Raw genomic sequence first — 21,237 nt, forward strand, 5'->3', positions numbered from 1 at the left:
ATATAAACCTGGCCAATAGGAAAAGCGTTTTATGCTTGACAATGTTTTATCTTTTACAGAGTGTCCAGAAAGCGAATCTTGGTGAGCTAATTCAAAAAATTTTTAAAAAAGGGATAATGGTGCGCATATTTTGATGTTTTGAATGTTTGGATCTTCATTTGGTTGTTTAATACATAAAATGTTTCCAATTAGGCAAAGATTTCAATTATTCAAGTACGTTTTCATGGCTTTTGATTGTCGAAATTTTACATTTTTCTCATCTTTGTTTCCTGATTCAAAAAGTTGTCTTACAGTCTTAATAACTGGGTCTTTGAATTGTTCCTGGCTTATTGCTGTTATGTTCAAGTCAATATCTTTAGCAAAACTAGATAATTTCTCAATGAGTTCTTTTCCATCTGAAATTTCGTTATTTTCACAAATTGGTTTTGCTAGTCGAACACTTGCTATTCTATCAAAGTTTGCTTTGCTTGCTTCAATCTCTTGCTCAAGACTCTTGTCATCTCTTTCTAAATCTGACAATTCAACAGAATTTAGAAAAGGGTCGTCTTCTGTTGTAGAAATTTTTTCAAATTGCTTCTTTTCTTTTCCTAACATTCATCAAATTCTAAAGACAAATCAGAGTAGTAGTTTTCACTGTCGTCTTGTTCGCTTAAGATTGGCTCTTTTAGTGGGAATTTTTCACGATAGTGATTTATTGCATATCCTTTCAAGAAGGATTCTGATATGTCCGAAGTTGAACAAATTCGATCACTGGGTTTATAGTTTGTCTGAAAAAATTGTTCATTTTCAAAATTCAATATTTGAACACCTTTAAAAGGTTGTTTTAGAATGGGGTAGCAATCGTTTTTCTGTCCTTTTTCATTGTCATGCAACACGAAGTAATATTAACACTTCTTAATGACGATGTGGTCATAGAATTTAATGTCTTTCGGGATTTTTTTGTGCTTTAGTTGATACTTGTCTAAGTCTTTTAACGAGACGTTTCTACTAAGAATGTCTGGAAAGGCTAGGTTTTTGCCTTCTGTCCAGATTATTTTCAAGTTTTTGAATTGTGAAATGACAAGTTGACAGCGGCAAAATCGATGAGATAATTTTCCTCTACGTCCCCAAAGATACAATGGGGGCTTGTGGTCTGTGTAGAGATACACTGGATGTGGGGAACCTATTATGTAATGCTCATATGTTTGTAGAACAGAAATTAAACCACAAAGTTCTCTGGTTGTTGGACTCATTTTTTGTTCATCTTTTGTGTAAACTCGAGAATTAAACGAAACTATCCGTTTTCCGGTAGAAAATTCTTGGACTAAAATTGAACCAACACCAATTGATGATGCATCTACATGAACATGGAAGGGGTATCTGGTGTCAGGAATTGCTAAGACTGTATCTTCACTTATACGATCCTTAATTTCTCTGAACAACTTTTCGTGTTCATCTGTCCATTGAAATGTGGTTTCTGTTTTTATGAGATCGTAAAATGGCTTACTGTCTACATGCAGATTTTTTATGTACATGCTGTAAAATCCTCAACAACCTAGGACTCGCATCACATCTCGCTTATTCTCAGGTGTCTTTAAGGCTTTCAGATCTTCAACCTTTTTTTACTGGTTGAATTCCGTCTTTTCCTACTACATGTCCTATGAATTGTAGTTTGCGCAAAAAGAATTTCGTTTTCTCAGGCTGAGTTTTCAGTTCTGCTTTGCGTAGCAAGAGGTGGTACTTTTTTTATTATTGAGTACATCTCTTCAACTGTCTGAGCTTGCATGATTGTGTCATCAATATAAGTTACGCCTTGTCTAGATTTTATTAAAAGTGCAAAGTGGATTAACATTATCCTACTGAAAAAGTTTGGTAGTCCGCAAAGTCCGTAAAAACCACGTTGAAACGTGTATTGTTTTGAACCTATTACGAAACTCGTCAATTGTTGTGTTTCCTCCGTTAGAGGGACTTGATTATATGCAGAACATAAATCACTTGTAGTGAAGTAGTTTCCGTTTAGTCTAGTCAATAAAGAACCTATTGGCTCTAGAGGCCATGAATACTTACTTAGGTCTGTTATTGAATTTAGATATCTAGCGTCTATTACTAGTTTCACTATGTTTCCCTTTGGAATGATGATAACCAGGTTAATAAATGACGATCCCATTTCGGTGTCGTCTCCCATTTCTCGGATTATTCCTGCTTTACAAAGCTGATCTAGCAAAATTTCAAGTTTTTCCTGATGGTGCAATGGCACTCGTGATGGTCTTTGCTTAGTCAAGGTTGAGTTTGGTGGAAGTTTTACTTGAAATTTTTGCTTTATTTTGCCAACGTCATACTTGTGCTGAGAGTAGACGTCCTTGTTTCTGACAAGAAGTTTCATGAGATCTAGTAATTGTGCATCATTGATGTCAGATTGACTGAAGTCAAGTTTTTTGAGAAAATCACGGTCTGATTTACTAAACATTTCCAGTTTTTCTGGTGGTATTTGTTGTGGTCGAATTTCACTTTCTATTGTTGCTTTTGGTTTTAAGTCTTTTAGATCTTGACTAAAATCTGTTTCTAACTCATGGTGGTCTGCAAATTCTTTTTCTTGAACCTTTTTCGGAGCTTTTTTTAACTTTTGTCTAATATCTGTTTTGTCTAATTTCGGATTTTCTAAAGTCTGAATTGGGTTTTCAACTTTTTCAGTCACATGAATGATGTGATTGAAATCTATTTCAGTTTCTGTTAAGACATCCAAGAACGCGACGTTATCAATCAGTGTGTACTTTTGTGTTTTTTGACAAATTTCTTCCAAAGTGTATCCTATTGAAACTTTATCTATTGTTACTTTACGATCACCAGGGTTATTAAGCATTATTGGCAACTCTTTTTCTTTTCTTACACAATAGACGTTGTATGTGTAGATACCTTTGTTCTGGAGTCGATTGTCAATTATTAATGATGTTCCTTGTTTGAAAAATTGGTTTGATGGTGTAATTGTTAGTACTCTGCTAGATTTCGGTGCTAGTTCGAAAGGTCTGTTAAGTACAACTTTTTTGAATTTACTTACAATAGGATAACTTTTTGTTTGATATTTTTAGAGCGTGATTGAGACGTTTGGATAAATTTTTAAGTTCATTTTTGGAGTTGTGAACTCAATTGATTTTGTTGCAAAATTCAAAAAGTCCATTCCTAGGATGTTTAATTCGCAATCGTTTTTCTCTGAAACCCATGTTTTGAGATCTGTGTAATATTTGCCTTCAATGTCAAATGAGATGGGGACATGAATGTAGCCTAACAATTTTAACCGTTCACCGTTGACTGCAATTGTTTTCTGTTTTGACTCAATTAATTTAACATCAATCAGTGACTTTAGTTCTTGTAAAAAATCGAAGTTTATTAGGGAACACGTTGCTCCTGTGTCAACTAGAAACTGCGATTCGAAACCGTTATGTTTATTACTGTCTCCGACGGCGTGAATGTACAAGTTAACAAAAATGTTTGTCTTTTTATTTTTGTACGGAGACTCGTCTAGTTTAAATTAATTTCATCTTGTTGATTGTCCACAAAGAATCCTTTAACTTTATTTTCTCTGAATTGAACTCTGTTTGAGTTACGGTCCCTACTGTTATCTCTAGAAATCTGATTAGAACTGTTAATTCTTCTTTAATCCTGTCGTGGACTGCTTGACTCACGATACCTTGTTCGGGAATCGTTTCGATCACATTGTCGTTCCCTGGAATAGTTCCTATAGTCCTGGGGTCTACGATCGTTGGATCTGCTATTATAGCGTCGATCTCGATTCTCAAAGCTTTGTGAGCGATTTCTGAAGTTATTGTTCTCAGATCTAGGATGAGGAGAGTATTGTCTGCGGTTGTCTTGGTTGTAGTAACTGTTACGTGGTCTAGTGTCTTGTCTGTATCTGTTCTGATTTCTATCATAACTATCTTCTCTTGGACGACGTCCTTTATAGCTTTGATAGTTATCTCTGAACTTATCTCTTTGCTGTGGTTGCTGTCTGTTTTGTTCTTTAAAGTCTCTGTTTGCATATCAATATGCTATTGTGTGACCTGACTTTCTGCAAAATTTACAAAATCGTGTGTGATTTTGTTTATTTCTAGGTTCGTTTGGGTTGTATGCTGCGCTAATTCTGTTGTTTTTCATTAAACTTGCTAATTCCTGAAGCTGGTCTTTCATACCATCTATCTCCATTTTGTTGTCTATGCTGCTAGATGCTGTGCCTGTGAAATCACTACTTACTGCAAAACTTAAGTCTTTAGTGCTCACATGACTTTTAAGTTGTTCCCATGTTGCGCGAGGTGTTTTTATCAGATATTGATGCGCTTTTTGTTTAAGTGCAGGAGGTGTTAGTCCTCTTACAAAAAATTCTATACACTTAGTTTGCCTTTGAGCGTCTGTGAATGGGTGTGGCCATCCTTTTTCCACTGCTTTTGTTAGTCTGTTTACAAAACTTTTTATCAATTCATCTGGCTGTCTACGAATGTTTTCTACCTCAATTCGTTTTCTATACTTGTCTTTCTCGTCTGTGAACCTATCTAAGAAACCAGTCCTAACATCATCCCTTGGGTCCGCTGCGGGCAAAGAATTGAACCATTGGGCTGCTGGTCCTCTCAAGACTGAGCCAAATAATGCTTTCCTACGTGCGTCATATGCATTTTGTGCATCTCCTGGTCCTGGTCTAAGTCCTAACGAAAACTCTATTTTTCTCTCTATTAGACTTAGAAAATCTGCTACGTCCTCACTTGGGTCTAAGCCTGTAAATTTTTCAAGAGAAATGTCTGGGTATGCGGCGATGTTAGCCATTTTTGTTTTAGGGTTTTTGTTGAATTATTACTAAGTTTTTATATGAAAAAGATACTATAAACGAAAAAAAACAATATAAAAGTCTAATCAAAAGAATTTGTTGCTATGAAAAGGTCAAACAATTTTTTATAGAATATAGAAAATTTTCAGACAATTTACTTAAACAAATGGTCCTATCTCAAAAACACTATTTGGGGTACGAAGTGCGTCTAAAATCTGGTTAAACTTTGGGTTGTTTTCCGCATGTGTTATGTAACAAGCTAGTCCTGGAATGTTATCAAAATTAATGAAAATGTACATTAATTGCTTTTTCTTATCTAATTTATGACTAGTAACTTTGCCTGTATTATGACCAAGTTTGATCATAATATTCAAGAAGTTAGCGTCAATATTCATTGAATTCAACTTTTGCTCTAAAAAACGTGTAATTTTAGACAGTATCATTTGCAAAATTAGGTAAAGTTTTAGTGAACTAGAGTTCAAAATAACTATTGGGCGTGTGCAAAGTTTTCGAAGTTTTGTAAAAATTAGGATTAGAATTTGCATATGTTATAAAACAGTGTAGGCGCGGATCGATAACAAACTTGTAATAAATGATCAGAGATTGTTTATCGTTATTTAATGTGTACTTTTTAACTTTTGCAACTTTATCGTCGTACAAAATGGTTAAATTTAGGTGCTTTGTACTAATATCCATAAGCTAGGTTATAAGACAATAAAAAGAAAAACAGAGTTTTTGTTTTGTTTTTTACTTTGTTTTATACAGAAAAATTTGATATTAAATAATTATAGGCATTTGTTCATTCGTTGATAGCAATTATCTTCTGTTAGCCGATATTCTATCCAGAAAAATTTTCCTGCGTAACAAAATTTTGGTTTGTGATTGCTTTCAGAGAAGGCCGTTGTTAGTATTGGTCTAAATACTCTGACTCGATAGGAAATGATTTGATTATCGCTATCAGGTTTTCTCATTAGAACACAATAAACTCTTTCTTTTTGGATTATTTCTTGGGTTATGTTGGGTAATGTGGGTGAAAACATGCAAATTTTTTTTCAAATTTATAGAGCTTATTATCTGGCAAGGGTACTAGTTTCAGATTTTGGCTGCTTTCACTCATTTATTGGAAGCTTTTGGTTGAGCGTACATACATTGTAAATCGATGATTGAGCCACGTTTATTAAGTTTATTGAACAAATGATCTAAGGAGGTATTTTCAGTTTTAAATATGGTTACTTGTCCGACAGTTTTTGTTCTTTCGATACGGTACCCTATTGTCACGTATGATTGTTCAACGTCGGTGACGTATTTGAGCACTCGACAGTCTGCTGAGTTATCCTTAATTCTTATTTGTTTGTCTCCTATTAGGTATTCCATAAACTTTTTGCAAAAACTCGAAATTTAAATTTGTTGAAGTGAATTTGTATGCAAAATTATACGTAACCCAACAAGTACAATCGAATGTATGGCTCAGAAAAACGAAGGAGAAATTTAAATGTCACAAAATACCAGTAAAGGGAACGTTTACTCAAAAAAGTTGCACGAAAAGATCGTGTTATTTCCTTTAAGTTTGCCGTTTTGGTGGTTAATTTTGGACAAAACGCTATATTTCTATTAGTATATTAACTTGAAACAGACGTTAATAGTTTTTAATAGCTATTTTCTTGTCTCTGTGTTCGAATATTTACTCATATTTCAGGATTATCGGCAAATTTCAGGAAATTATTTAGAATTTTGAGACCAATTTTGAGATTTGTACCGCTAATTTGTATCCAAAATGAGATCTTTTTCACTTTTTGTGGTTCAATTTGGGTAATTTTTCACAAGTTCCAGGCAATTTTTGGATTATCTGGGTGAATTTTGTGTCAATTTTGGGCAAAAAGTGACAAATTTGGGTCAATTTTGATGAATTACCAGATCAATATAGGCGAATTTTTGAAAAATTTTTGCAAATTTTGACAATTTGTTACCAAAAGCGGGTGTTTTCTTAATAAAACAGGGCAAAATCGGGAAAATTTTGACTAAATTTGACAATTGTTTGACAATTTTTGGCTGATATGTCAATAATTTGGGTCAAATCTAACAATTTTGGGTTGAAATTATTTCGATTTTGTGTTTAAAAGCAAAAATTATGGTTACAATTCACTAAATATAGCCAATTACTGGTTAATTGTAGGCATTTTTCGGATCAAAATCGACGAATTTGCATAAATTTTTGATAAAAATTCAAATATTTTGGTCAAAATTGGGCAAATTTAGGAACAAAGGGTCTAGTATCGGGCAATTTTTAGGTAAAAAGTGAAAAAATTTGGTCTAAATAAGTGAATTTTAGGACTAAATGAGCTTAACTTGACAACTTTGGAGAATAATTTGTGCTTATTTTGATGAATTTTAGTTAAATTTGGCACTAAAATTCAATTATTCTCTCAAAAATGGGGTGAATTTAGGCAAAAAACACAGAATTTTTACACCAAACGGGACTAAATTCTTCAAAAATCTGATAAAATTTGAAAGTTTTCACTCTATTCTGGACAATTCTAGTGAAAAGTTGTGCATAGTTGGCTGATTTGTGGATGAATTCTCACTAATTCCTGTTAATTTAGGCAAAAAATAGAAAAAACGGGCATAAAATTTCCTAAAACCAACTTTGTTTAACTCAAAACTACAAAATTTTAGAAATTGAGGGGCTAAATCGAGCCGTTATAGTGATTGCTGGGGTGTTTGGTTAACAATACAACGTTATTTGTAGCTATCAGAGTGATTTATTAACTTTTAGATACAATAAAATGTACACTATGCATGTATAATGAAGCAAAACAACGTTAAACTAGGCTTTCTTGCATGTGGGCCAATTTGTTTTTGCAATACTATGGGTTTGGAGGATGATAAGTTCGACAATTTATATGATAAATCAAAGGTTAAGATGTATAAGACACGCTAAGGTTAAGTTACGGACAATAAATGAGAGCTAGATTAATGAATATGGGTGTATGATTTCGTATTTAGGACTAGGGGGGATAGTACAGTTCGTTATGCTAACAGTATTAAAGATATGGTTAAATTGAAAACAATTATTCAGTCTAAAAGTAACAATAATGTGACCGGTCTTGTTTAATTTTGTTCGGGGCGATACAAAGACGTCTTTTTATAACACACAATTATGTACTCACGTGTGCGCTTAAAAAACCAACCTACAGTGTCAAAATTTTGGTCTGAGAAGCAAAGAACCGGGGCTCAAAGTTACTAAATCAGTGGACTGTTCTTTTGCGGGGAGAACCCGTTTCTTTTAGTAGGTCGTAATTGAGACGTTCAGAATCTTAGAACATCTCACACAGGTACTGGGATAGCGCGGTCTGTGGCCCTACCATAGAACTTGTGTGACCTCTGGGTTTTTGGTTTGGAAAACTAGCCACAAAAAGTCCAAGAGGTCCCTAAATGTGTGAGCAACCGAAGTTCTTTATTCCTCGTCGCACCAGTTTTTAACTCTTATGCGGCAGGTATTTTATTCGCTTGATCTTAATTACCACACTAGAGCTAAACCTATATTATTGTAGCAACCTTAATTACGTGCTAGAATAAGTCTCACTATATGCTCACAATGTTTCTTGCTAATTTCCAAATCTATGTGTTGTTTGCTAGAAAATAAAATTGATAAGATGTAAAGATTAATTAGAAAATAGATAGAAAGGATAGAGAACAATTAGGGGGTAAATCTTACTTGAAAATATGGTGGGATATCTAATCTTAATCAATAAATTGAATTCCTCTTACTGCTGGATGTGAACATTATTCTAACTCTACTTTGCTATAAAATTGGCAGACTTACAATCGCTGCTGATATTTCCCTCTTTGCTGAGGAGTAGATATTTTGCTCTAAGAGCAGTGAGAGGAAGAGAGAGAGAGAGAGAGAAATTTTTTGGTTGAAAATCAAGCGTCTTATGTTCGCGCTGGTTGAGTTTGGTCTGATTTCCTTCAGCAGCAAGCTCTAAGCTCGTTCGTTTTTATAACTGAGTCAACACGTATAAAAAATCACAAGACCTATGACTAGCTCCGAATCAATTCCTAGGTCATTCGTGGAGCCGACTATTACTCGTCTTTACTCATATATTTCGTTTCAGGCTTGCTGCTGAAGAGCAGCCTGGATAGCTTCAGTATCCTTCACTTAGTACGCCTATTAATAGCGGCAGTGAATCAGCCGGTATGGCCTGCTCCATAGTGTATTAATTAATACACAGCAGTTTTTGGCTATGAATAATGTATTCATTCACTCAACGCAATTTATGCAGTATAGCTCTCTCTTAATATTCCGTCAGTTTAGACTAAGTCTAAAGTGTTCACAAAGTCGACGGTTAAATAATTATACTCTCTGTAGTATCGATAATTGCGGCGGCAATTATCCAATTAGCTATACTACAGTATATAAGCAATATAAGCAAAATTTAATTACTGTAAGTGTAATGTGTTTAATTCAAAAGTTCGCTGCATCATTAAATTGCAAATGCCGTTTGTATATAATTGTAATGTACTGCAATGCAAACGATATGCTTTCACATGTGTAGGAAGTGGGGGTGCAACTGGACGTGGGGGGGGGCAGAAAAGATCCTATGTAAGGGGTGGGGAAAAATTTTGAGAGCAATAAACATGAAAACGTCCGGGGTCGGTGTTTTTGGGTGAATTTTTGTAAGAAATGCGATGAATGCAGTAAACTTTTGAAAGGAGAGCGGTCATTGCGGTGAATGCGGTGAAAAACAACTGTTCACCACATTTCACGCATTTCCTGCAAAAAATTCACCGAAAAAATTCACCGCATTTCTCCCAAAAATTCACCGCGAAACTCATCGCATTTCTTACAAAAATGCAGTGCGAAATTCGTCGCATTTCTTACAGAAATTCACCGTTTTTGCTTTCCAACTTTTAATCAATCTGATTTAAATTCACAAGAAATATCAAAAGCAGTAAGTGGCAGTTGGCGAAGTGGAATAAGATGTTGCAAGGAAAGCGGGGGTGCCGAGGTTCGAACCCTTCTAAGGAAGCCTCTGCTTTGTAAGAATACTCAGATTGCGGTGAAATTAAATAATTCACCTCAATCCACAGCATTAACCACAAAATATATAGGAAATACACTGTGAACATAATTTTTTACAGCATTTTGCCGCATTTCTTACGAAAAATCACCGCCAAACCTCGACCCGGGTTGGTATCTTTGTTTCTCCCCTTTTTGAGAAGGGAAGACTACTTTTAGCTTTTAACCGATCAGTGTCTCTTTTCAGTACCTCATAGTGACATTGGTGCCTCCAGAAGGCAACTGTGGGTCTGGGTGCATATTCGATGCCCCCTCGACCTCTTCGGTTCAAGTCAATGGTCTCACACCCGGTAGAGGATATAACATATCTCTTTCAACTGAGAGCTATGGGAAGAAAAGTGAACCCCTGATAATCCAGGAACAACTGGAACCTGGACAGATAACACACTTTCTGCTGGTTGTTTCCACAAATAAGGTTAAATTGCTTGCTTTCAACTTGTTCGAGTTCGATATTATAGCGAGAAGAATATTTATTTTAAATTTAAGAATTTCTGATACAGTTTTCAAAATTTGTACTTCTATAAACTGAGGTTTGTGATTCGTAGAGAAAAATTTCTTAATCATTTCCAAAAATCGGAAAATTAACCCTGTTAGCTATAATTTGGTTTTTGTCACGTTGATAGTTCTTAGCATTCGAATTTCACTTTTGCGGTTTATAAAAGATAATGGCGCAAATTCTTGTCTTTCTTTTTAAAATTTTATCTCTTTCTCTTTTTCTCTTTGCTAATTAAATGTGTATCTTATCTCGAATATAAGAAACGCTTTGCGATGAATCTTAACTAATAGAAAACGACATTTGATTGGAAAAATTAAACAAACAGCTGCCACCTTTTACCTCCTATGACTAAAAACTTTTTTTGAAACTTTGGAGACGCATTTAGTATCATGGTCCACTTTTCAGTTTAACAGTTATCTTCAGAACAAAAAGATATTTCGACGCATCAAAATTGTGTGCATCCAAACTAAATAATTGCATTGTTTCATGCTTTTGTCGCGCCAGTTCTCTGTAAAATTAATAGTATATTTTTGAAATAAAATCTAAATAATACGAATATTTCTACAAGTTCAGCAAAATGACGAACACTCTCTACAGACTAGCCGATTCCACTGATCTACAGAATGAAAGTGGGGATCCCCGGATCTGAGTGTCATAATAATTCAGTACTGAATCATAAAAATTCCATTCTGTTTTTTTTCTATTTCAAGAATTCTTGACAGGGCATTTTATAGCCTGATAATTTTAATTTTCAGAAACTCGTTCTGATTTTTTTCTTCTCAGACTGAAAAATTGACTGGGTTTGGTCTGCTCAGAATGAAATTTTGATGAGTCATGCACTGAATTTTTTCTGGACAGCCTAAAATTCAGACTGATTTTTTTCTGCGCATTAAGACGTTCAGCCTATTTCTTGTTAAGAGAAAAACGTTGCCTGAACTAAAAAAAGGTTCAATTTAATATAGCACATTAGCTGAAATATTCACTCAAAATTGCAGTTTTTGATAAAATGTCAATAAAAAGTTGAGATTTTGCCTGTTTTTAACAGATTTGAAGCTGCAAACTGAACCCGAAACGTTTTTAGGGTTTTAGTTCTGCAGTTCTACCCCACTGTTCTCTTCTGCACCCCCCTCCCCCAGTTCTGTAGTTCCACCCCACTGTTCTCTTCTGCACCCCCCCCCCCCCCCCCCCCAGTTCTGTAGTTCTACCCGACTGTTCTCTTCTGCAACCCCCCCCCCCCAGTTCTTTAGTTTTAGAACTACAGAACTGGGGGGGGGGGGTTGTGTTGGTGCAGAAATGCGTTGATCGTGACGCAGTGGATCGTGATGATCGTGATGCAGAAGATACGTGATCGTGCGACACGTTTACCAAAATTTCCGATTGTCGAAAATTTCATTTTAACTATGATTTTACTCTGATCAGAAAAAACGACAGCCTAAGACTGTCCAGTGACTATTCATAGAAAAAATGTTTCTGGGTTTTGTCTGAACATGATGCGAGGTAAATTTACCCTTAGGTCACTCTGATTCAGGACTGATTTAACGTTTTACCATTGGATTGTAATGAATCAGTACTGAAAGGCTTTGACACCCGGGCCCGGGCGAGTTATAAAAGATACCCTATTTAGCAGCGATCTACCCTCAGAAAAGTCATAGTTACTGTCCTACGAGACTGACCTCAAAAGATACAAACAGGGATGGCGAGAAAAATTGACTGCAGACGAAAAATTTGGAAAAATTAAATTGTTTTTGTTTTGATAAACATAAGGCTTTCCATTATATGACTAACAGTGGCGGATGGGACGACATTTTTGCGCAGTAGAAAAACAGTCAAACTCGCCTTATGAAAATCTTCCGCTCCAGATTAGTTTTTGTTGATTGGAAGAAAGAAGTAAAGACATTGATAATCCCCTTTAAAAGTTGCTACGAAAAATTGATAACAAAATCAAAATGCTCCGAAATAGGAAATCGAATAGAGGATTGTAAATAAAAGAAAGGTCAACGACACAATTCTCTTTGCTCTAAAGAGATCTGACAAAAAGGATGAATTGGAAATTACATACCGCTCAAACTTGATAACTCACTGAATTCGCAATAAAGCATATAGAACTGTCAAGGGACCCTAAAGTATTAAGTTAAAATTGTAAATAAATGATTGATTTTAAAAAAGCGTAAAAGTTTGCATGTCCGTTCATACTTTCCTTTCTTTTATACAGAGTACAAAGTACAAACAACTGAACAAAAATTTTTGCTACTAGTTGAAGAACTTTTCAAGCTAAACCGAGAATTTTTTTAAAAAAAATGAATTTGAAATATAGCCTTAACTATCTATAATTCGCAAAGTCTTCAAATAGTTCAAACTGTACTATATACACACACAAATTAAAAATATTTCACGAAAAAGCGGATGCATTTAAACATTGATCACAGATAGCTCAGCGGCAAGTACTACTACGACCGTGAAAAGATTTTTTAAATCAAAATCAACTCTCTCTGCGGTAAAAGCGACTGCATAATTCGCGAAATTAAAAGGAGTGAAAAAAGGTGTTACCTCCCGATGAATACTATGAAACTCTGAAACAGTGGCAATACGTTGTTTTTGGATTAGTCTATCTTTTTCCGTCACTCTTTCATCGCTACTGTTGCCTCGGAGTCATCTGATGACTTCTCAATAGCATCAACAATCGATCAGTTCCGAGGTGCGTTCAAATTTACATGGAAAAGAAAAGCTCAGATCATTAAAACAAAATTCTTACCTCAAAAAGTTTTTTTGCAAAAACTTTCGTGATTATTAATATGAGCATATCTATTTGAGCAGTGATTCAAGAGGCCCCAATCAACGTTATAAGTGGTAACCCTGAATATTCTTCCTGCAAAAAACTTGTTGCATTGCTCCCGCTGTCGGATTTTTTTTAGAAAAAGTAATGGATCATTCCTGTTTGTTCCGCACACCGAATCACCGAATACGTTATGCACCCCCCCCCCCCCCCCCCCCTCGTTTGAGAGCGCAGGTGTCATTGCATAATAATTCATTGGAGAAATATTTGACAAGTGCGTCTGGGGGTGCGAATAATATGCACCCACTGCTGTGGTGGGGAGGGGGTTGCAAAAGGGAAAGATCCGAAGATATATGTATTATAAACTTGAAATATTTCAAACTCATATGCTCAATTGAATGCGGAAACGCCATTGGAGAAAAACCTCATTATTGTTCAGATAACTGTGGAAATACAACTTGAGTCAGAGGCTGGTTCTGGAATAACTTTAGAATACATTGGCATATATACTGGACATACTGGCTCTCAGGACTATCCTTACAAGTAAGTTATTTATCTCTGACTGCGGTTGTTCTTTTAGTTAACTAATTGGCTACTTTAGAAGTTGCAGTTTACTAATTTGCGGTTTTAAAATATTGCTTCCAAAATTAAAGAAATTTTAAAAACAAACATAAGAAAAAACAGACAGAGCAATAGAGTGCTACCGCAAAAAAATAGAAACAGAAATTTTCAGTCTTGACCACGATTTTTTTGCGTGACTGATTGGTTGATACAAGAACTACGAAGAATTTCCAATACGTTTTTTGATCTAATTTTCGCTGTTTATCTAAATTTTGTTTCAGACCTGGTTTTTAGTCTGTCGGCTTATTATGCAAAAGTCAAGTTCTGACGCCATCCGGAGACATTCGGAGAGATAGTTATCTAAATGTTTGTTGAAATTGTCAAAAGTCACTTTAAACAATGCCTTCAAATGTCCTTTGTTTTTTCAAACGTTTGATTCGAGGTTTTTGATCAACTCCTATTATAGTTTGCTGAGGAATTCCAATTGAAAAGAAATTCTTTCATTGTGAAAAATTCAATTTTTCGTAAACGATGACATATTATTCATAGGATAGACATATTTAACAATCGTAATTTTAAGACAAATCTAAGTCTTGTTATAATAACGAATACTCCGATATATTCGGCGCTAAGAATGCACTCTACTTCCATGGGACCTTTTAAATGTTTCTATGTAGATCCTAGGAGAAAAATTTTTTTGCAACCATCGTATATATTTCTATACTGATTAAAAGGGACAAAAAATAGAAATTCAGTATTCAAAAGCAAATGATGAATACGAGAAAAAAACATAACAAAAGTTGCACTTGGCTTGTCAAGCACCAGTTTTAGCTACAATAATATAGCCCAAAAAAGTGAATATCTGGAAGAAACTATGGGAAAGGTGGATAAAGTTATGGTTTCCTACCTTGAATCGCAGTCGAAAATGAAAAGAAACAGATTCAGGGAAATTTTTGTAATTTTAAACGACAATAGCGTGGTATTCGTTGTCTTTCTCGTTGCCCCTCTCATCGAGGCAAAATAAATTTATCAAAAAAATTACCACAATACAACCGAAAATGGTAATTTCTATAAATGAATTTGAACATGGAGGTACTCTTGATCTCAATATAATGTAATATTCAGCTTAATTCAAAGTTGCTATGCAAATTTTAGGAGCTAGTCTGCTCCTCTATATTGTCATAACTAGTGTCTAACGTTACCAAAACATTCGCTAAAAATGATAAGTGGTTTCCCAACGAAAATTAGAAAGCGGGCTTTTTACAGAAATTTAATCCTTTAAAGATTTAATCTTTTAAGGGTGCTAAATTTAGAGATTATAATGAAATTAATCTGAAACACAATACACTTCCGCTAGAAGTATTTTGCATCGGAAAGCAGATAATCCATTTTTCAACTTTGAGTTTAAAAGTAAAAAACAATGACTGAAAATTCCATTTAGGGCACCGCTTTTTCATCCTCGAAGTTTGTAAGTACGCTTCACAAATAAAATGTATTAAGATAAGAAAAATCAAAGTGGTTACAGAAGTGACTAAATTTACTCGAAAAATTTGGCACCGTTAAAGGCTCGTAATTATACATTAACAGCAGGTTCTGAAACTCACCAGCGAGAAAAAAAAACAAAACAAAAAAAGAAAGCTGAAGTGTCATTTTTGTTTTAAAACACCCTGTATCTTCCCTGTACAAATTTCCTCCATAACATTGCATGCAATACGGGCCAGAAACTCCAATTCCCCATTAGTAATGATCATGGTGGTGGCCCGTCCCATTGGTAGGTAATGAAAAGCTACCCAACCGCCGTTATATAGTCATCAGAGCATTGAGGGTTCGTAACAGGAGATTGATCTGATCGGATCCTTTGACGGGTTTTCCGGATCTCTAGGTAGAGTAGAGTCTGCTGGTTGGGAGCCTCTAGTCTCTTTCCTTTCGACTTCACTGCCTTAAATTTAGGACCAGTCATGTTTCTCGTAGCGATGATATAATAGGCTCTTCTTGACATTGTATTGTCAAGCACATTTCGGGCATTGTCCTCAGTTATATCTGAGCTTGTTTATGCTTCTGATCTTACAGTACTTGCAACTTCCATATCATGCGATCTTTGCAGATTTTCCACTACCACGCATTGTGGGTGAGCTTTTTTCATGTGAGCTTTCCACCAGCCTACTGTCTTATATGACATTGCCGCCATTCAAGGGAGAGGAAAGCGGTGTTGTTGTTGAGATTACGACCATTTTTGGATCTAATTCTGATCCAATTGCTGCTTCATTATGATCATTACCACTGCCTCTGATATAGGTAAATCAGTAGCAAGTAACTGCAAAAGGATAGATTGGCAATTGTAAACCTCAGGGCAGCATTAGTCAGTTGTACACTTCGACTGAAAACAAAGTGTCGACTAATTGAAATCTTCATAAAGCCAATCCTGTTGTATGGCCTTGAAACTAGCATCACGTGAAAAACTGATATAGAGAAATTGAGTGCTGTTCTTTTTAAAGCACGTAGAATGATCATGAAACTGAATGACAAACGATTGATACCTATAAAGGAATTGAGCGAAGCTGTCCCTCTAAACGACATAGAGAGCGAGTTTGCAAACCCAGGAGCTAATCTCTGGGTGAGCCTCAATAAGCTAAAAGCCAACAACTCTCAAAAACGACTTGAAGAGGCTAAAAGTCGAGAATAAATAAGAGTGCATCACCAAACCAAAGTCGACGAAGTATTCTGACGAGGTTGATACCACCATAAAATCTGTAGGCGAAAGAGCACAGATAGTAGAGTGTACGGCGAGAAATTGTGGTCGCATGTTTGCGACCACAAAAGAAATGAACAGGAATGATCATAACAATTTTCACACTGGCATTTAGGGCAAGATAAGTCAGCATAAAATTAACGGTAAATGTTCTCACAATATATGGCCGCGCGTATTGTATCAAATAGAGCCAGAGCAAGAACTTATAAAAGTAGCTGGTACGTCAGTAACAGACCAAAAGATTGCGCATCAAAATTGGAGCTCGCTACATACACTGAAAGACGCCTTCTCGTTGAAGGTGGCCGGTTTTGCATTCTTTTGTGTCTGGAGTGTTGTCAACACTCCAGACGCAAAAGAATACGTTTCGTGGAAACAAAAATAGATACAATCGTAGGGAGGATAAATAATCTTAGACCCCATCCTTCTTCAAGGAAGAGGTTTTAAAAATATGGATTGTCAATGCACAATTGCTATAGACAAAAACAGCAGCTTGGAATACAATGAGGCTCGGTTATTCATAAATGCCGTTTTTAAACTACAGAACCAACGACATACTTCTTCAGTAAAAACTGAGCAAATTATTTTTTTTCTAAATGTTTTTCTAACAGTTTTAACGAATGAGCAGTCCAAAAGTTGAAAGCGTTTCCTCAGCCTAACCATTGTTGACGTTTCATTGACTTTAGCGAAACGAGTGCTAGGATGTTTGGTGTAGTTCCACATAGATATGTAGTTCTTCACTGCTGTAGATTTCATTGATTTCCCCAAAGTTCTATGTCCAATCATTTTTTTTCCTTACAGGGGATAAACTTAAACAACTGTTTGTTTTTTCATCTACAGGTTGTAAAACCTCCTTTTGTTTGTTGCTGTGTGAGCTAGGACACCATATTGAATTTCTGACTGCACAAATTTTCTGCATACTTTTATCATCTGGGGTGATATTTAACTTTTTCTCAAGATTCATGCCTCTTCTTGTTTACGCGAGAAGCCATTTAAATAAAGAAGGGAAGGCAATGGTCCAAATTATGGAATTTTGAGGAACGCAAAAACTAATCTTTCTTGGTTTTTAAGGTTTCATTTCCACTCTTGTCATAACCTGAACCTTTCTGTAGAAGAATGCAATAATAAACCACCTAGAATTTGATTTTTAATCATTTGAGTGTTCTTTTGATGTCTCTAGAGCCATTTCCAGTCTTTTTAAAATCTTCTTACACAGTAAAAATGGCGTTTGTATAGTCAGATCTGATCATAATCACAAAGTCGTCTTTTTTGATCTTGCTTTTTTAATAAAAATTCTCAATTCTATCAAAAATTAAAGATTCGAGAAAATTCTCAATGATTGACATAAGTTAAATTGGCCTTTTATTTTTGAGATGGTTTTTTTGGCTTTTTATCATTTGGCTGTGTTGAAAAATCCGTCCTCAAAACATTTGTTGATAAGTTCTGTCACCACCCCTGAATTGTATTTTGCTAGGGGTATTAAAAGACATAGTTTGGCGGGTTTCTGATGAGTTTTAGTTGCCTATACAATTGCTGCAACGGCCAATTTTTCAATATCTGTGAAAAAAATTGAATTGATTTGTGCAGCTGGTTGAATTAGTTTTGTTTATTGGAACCATTTGACCAAAGTATCGACATAAAGTGTTTGTTAAAACTCTCGATATTCACCACACGGGATTGATTTTTGGCCGTTTAAGCTTGCATTTTTTAACAATCAACAACATACAAGGAGAACTTCCGGTTCGTTTTTCCGACCCCAGAGACGATTTTATTTTAATGAACACTTGCAAATTTAACAATACTCTTCAAACAAGTGTCGATTGTTTTTCTTACCCTTCCCCGGCTAATTGGGAAGTGGTGGCTGTAAATTTCCTCCTACAATATGTTCCGTTTTTGCAGACATTTTCTTAACATTCTTCTTCGTTCTTCTTGTTAATGGTTAAACTGCCAGGAAAGAAAATAAAAAAATTGAAGTTATTAGTGCAGTATTCAGTTTGCCAGCATTATGGATATTACAACTAAAACGACGGAAGTTTGAAAAACATTTGAAGACTCCAAAAGTATGAAATTTTTAAATCGCTTATTTAGCGACATCAATATAGAACCTAGATTTTAGAGATGAAAAAATTTGATTTGTTTAACAAAATTTTTTTATTTGAACTATGTGGAGAAAACGTCCATGCAAAAGGTGGATGAAGCTGATTCCCGTGCTGGTATTTGAGAACCATTTAGAGTTTAACTCTATTGCTGCTCCATATGATTAATTATTTTGGAATCTATTAATTAATTTATTACAATTGTCTCAAAAAAGAATTTTAAGTTATCACAAACTATGTGCAAGGTCTCATGCAGTACATCTAGGCGATCCTTTTAGGAGAAAACTTTTTGGACTGTTTCCTTTCTGGTTGCAATTTGAGGAACAGGAATGCATGTAACAATACAGAAACTTGTTTGAAACTGATGGCCTGGAAATTGGCTGGTTCTAGAGGAATAATTTTTCTTTTTATAACGTTTTGGGGACATGAGTTCGAACTACTGTTCTAACTCCAGAGATCTGCCAACCCTATTTTTTCCTATTGGATGTTTCAATTTCGGAGATATCTTCGAATGCAAATCTTATTTTGGGAGGTGTTTTTAATCCATTTTCTGTAAGACAAAGAAGGTGTTTCCAATTCTCTTTAGTAGCTAGGCAAACGCCAAAATTTTGTCAAAATTATTCTGTAAGGAGCAGTTAATCTGGAGAAGTGTTCAGTTTTTTTGACAAATGTCCGGTGTCGCGTATTTTCTGCAGTATTTTTGGTTTTTGTTAACTTCAGGTTTTTAAAGCAGATGCCTGTTTGAACTGTGTTTCACCTTTCGAAGTTTACTTTGACGAGAAGGAAACTTTTTGTAATAATAAGCAATATTGCAAATTTTAATAGGCGTATATAGCAGAAGACAATTTTTTGAAAAAAATATTAGGCCCCAATTTTCCTGCTCACAGTCTTTATAGACTGCGGAGATCGCTGTGTAGTTGAGAGTCATACTGTAGATCACTGGTAATTTTTTTTCAAAGTAAAGTAAAATTAATCTTCCGTCAAAAAAGTATTTTTTAACTCGAAGAAATAGACCAGAAAGCAACATAAAACTTGAGCAGCTTCATTGCATAAAGGTTGACCTATCAATAAGCGAGAAATTTTTTTGGTTCGGTTTCCCCCAATTATTTATTTTGTTTTCAGGCGACATCTTTTTTTTGTTTCGAATGTTTCGTTGCCATTTTTAACAGCGGTTAATTTCTCCTGATGCTCGATATAGAGTAATTTTAGAAAAATGGTGCTATCGTTTCCACCAAAAATTAGTTTGCAGATACAACATTTTTAATTGCTCCTAAGCATGTTTCTCAACATTTTCCTCATAACAACATGTTTCTCTAAAATTTTGAACTATTGAAATTGTTTTATTAAGGACATCAATATAGAACGTAGAGTTTAGAGAAGAATAAGTTTGTTTTGTTTATCAAAATTTTCTTATTTGAATTTTGTGAGGAAAACGAAAATGCAAATGGTGGATGAAGGTGATTCCCTTGCTCGTATTTGGGATCCCATTAGAGTGTAACTGTACTGCTCCATGTGATTATTTAGCGATATTGATTTTGACAATTGTTTCAAAAAAAGAATTTTAAAATTATCACAAATTATATTCAAGTTCTGATGCAGTTCACTTAGGCCATCCATTTAGGAGAAAACTCTTTGGAGTTTTTCCCCTATGGTTGATAATTGAGGAACAGGAAAGCATGTAACAATGCAGAAATTTGTTTCAAACTGATGGTTTGCAAAATGGCAGGTTCTAAAGGAGCACTTTCGCTCTTCGTAACGTTTTGGGGACAAGAGTCCCGATTACTGTTCCAACTCCTGGATGTTTCAAAAAGATCCAGGATGTTTTTCATTATTGGATGTTTCATTTTCGGAGTTATCTTCCAATGCAAATCTCTTTTGTCTGAGGTGCTTTTAATGAATTTTCTTTGAGTCAAAGAACTTTCTTCCAATTCTGTATGGTAAGAAAACGCTAAAATGTCATCAAAATCGCGGATAAAGAGCGGTTATTCCGGAGAAGTGTCCAGTTTGTTTGACAAATGCCCTGTGTTGCGTATGTTCTGTAGTATCTGTGTTTTTGCTAACGTCTGGGCTTTTAACCTGATGACTGTTTGAACTGTATTTTACCTTTGGGAGATTTATTTGGCGGGACCGAATTTTTAAAAATAATAATAAGCAATATTGCAAAAGTTTTTAGGCGGATATGGTAGAAGAAATTTTGTTGAAAAAAACTAGGCCACAATTTTCCTGCTCACATTCTGTGTAGACTGCGGCGCTCGCAGTGTAGTTGAGAATCATGGTGATGATCACTGGAAAGTTTTTCATAGTCAAGTAAAATTAATCTTCCGTCAAAAAGGTATTTTTTCACTCAAAGAAATATGCCAGAAAGCAACATAAAACTTATTTATAAGCGAGAAATTTTGTTTTTGTTTCGGTTTCTCTCAAACAATTACTTTGTTTTGAAGCGACACCTTTTCTTCGTTTCGATCTTTTCGTTGCGATTTTAACAGCTCTTAATTTGTCCAGATCCTTGATATGGTGTACTTTATAAAAATGGTGCTATCGTTTCCACCAAAAATTAGTATGCATATAAAATATATGTAATTGCTCGTAAACATGTCTCTTTTGGTCGCCAGTTTGGATTTTCTAGCACAGTTTAGCGATTCATATTTATTTAAGACCTCATAGTTATTTTGAAAAAATTGAATTTGCAGATAACG

At 35.1% G+C, this 21,237-nt stretch overlaps 1 protein-coding gene across 1 annotated transcript in view; it reads left to right on the forward strand.

Moving 5' to 3' along the window:
• Positions 1-16,382, forward strand: part of LOC142338020 (uncharacterized) — a 98,489-nt gene extending 82,107 nt beyond the window's left edge. The window contains exons 8-10 of the mRNA XM_075387654.1: positions 10,057-10,284; positions 13,578-13,681; positions 16,202-16,382. Of these exons, the coding sequence (XP_075243769.1) occupies positions 10,057-10,284; positions 13,578-13,681; positions 16,202-16,382 (513 nt within the window). The remainder of the gene's footprint in view (positions 1-10,056; positions 10,285-13,577; positions 13,682-16,201) is intronic.
• The last annotated feature ends 4,855 nt before the right edge of the window (positions 16,383-21,237 follow it).

Source organism: Convolutriloba macropyga, chromosome 4 (genome assembly GCF_964194025.1).
Source record: "Convolutriloba macropyga chromosome 4, txConMacr16.3, whole genome shotgun sequence".
NCBI classification, from domain to species: domain Eukaryota; kingdom Metazoa; phylum Xenacoelomorpha; order Acoela; family Convolutidae; genus Convolutriloba; species Convolutriloba macropyga.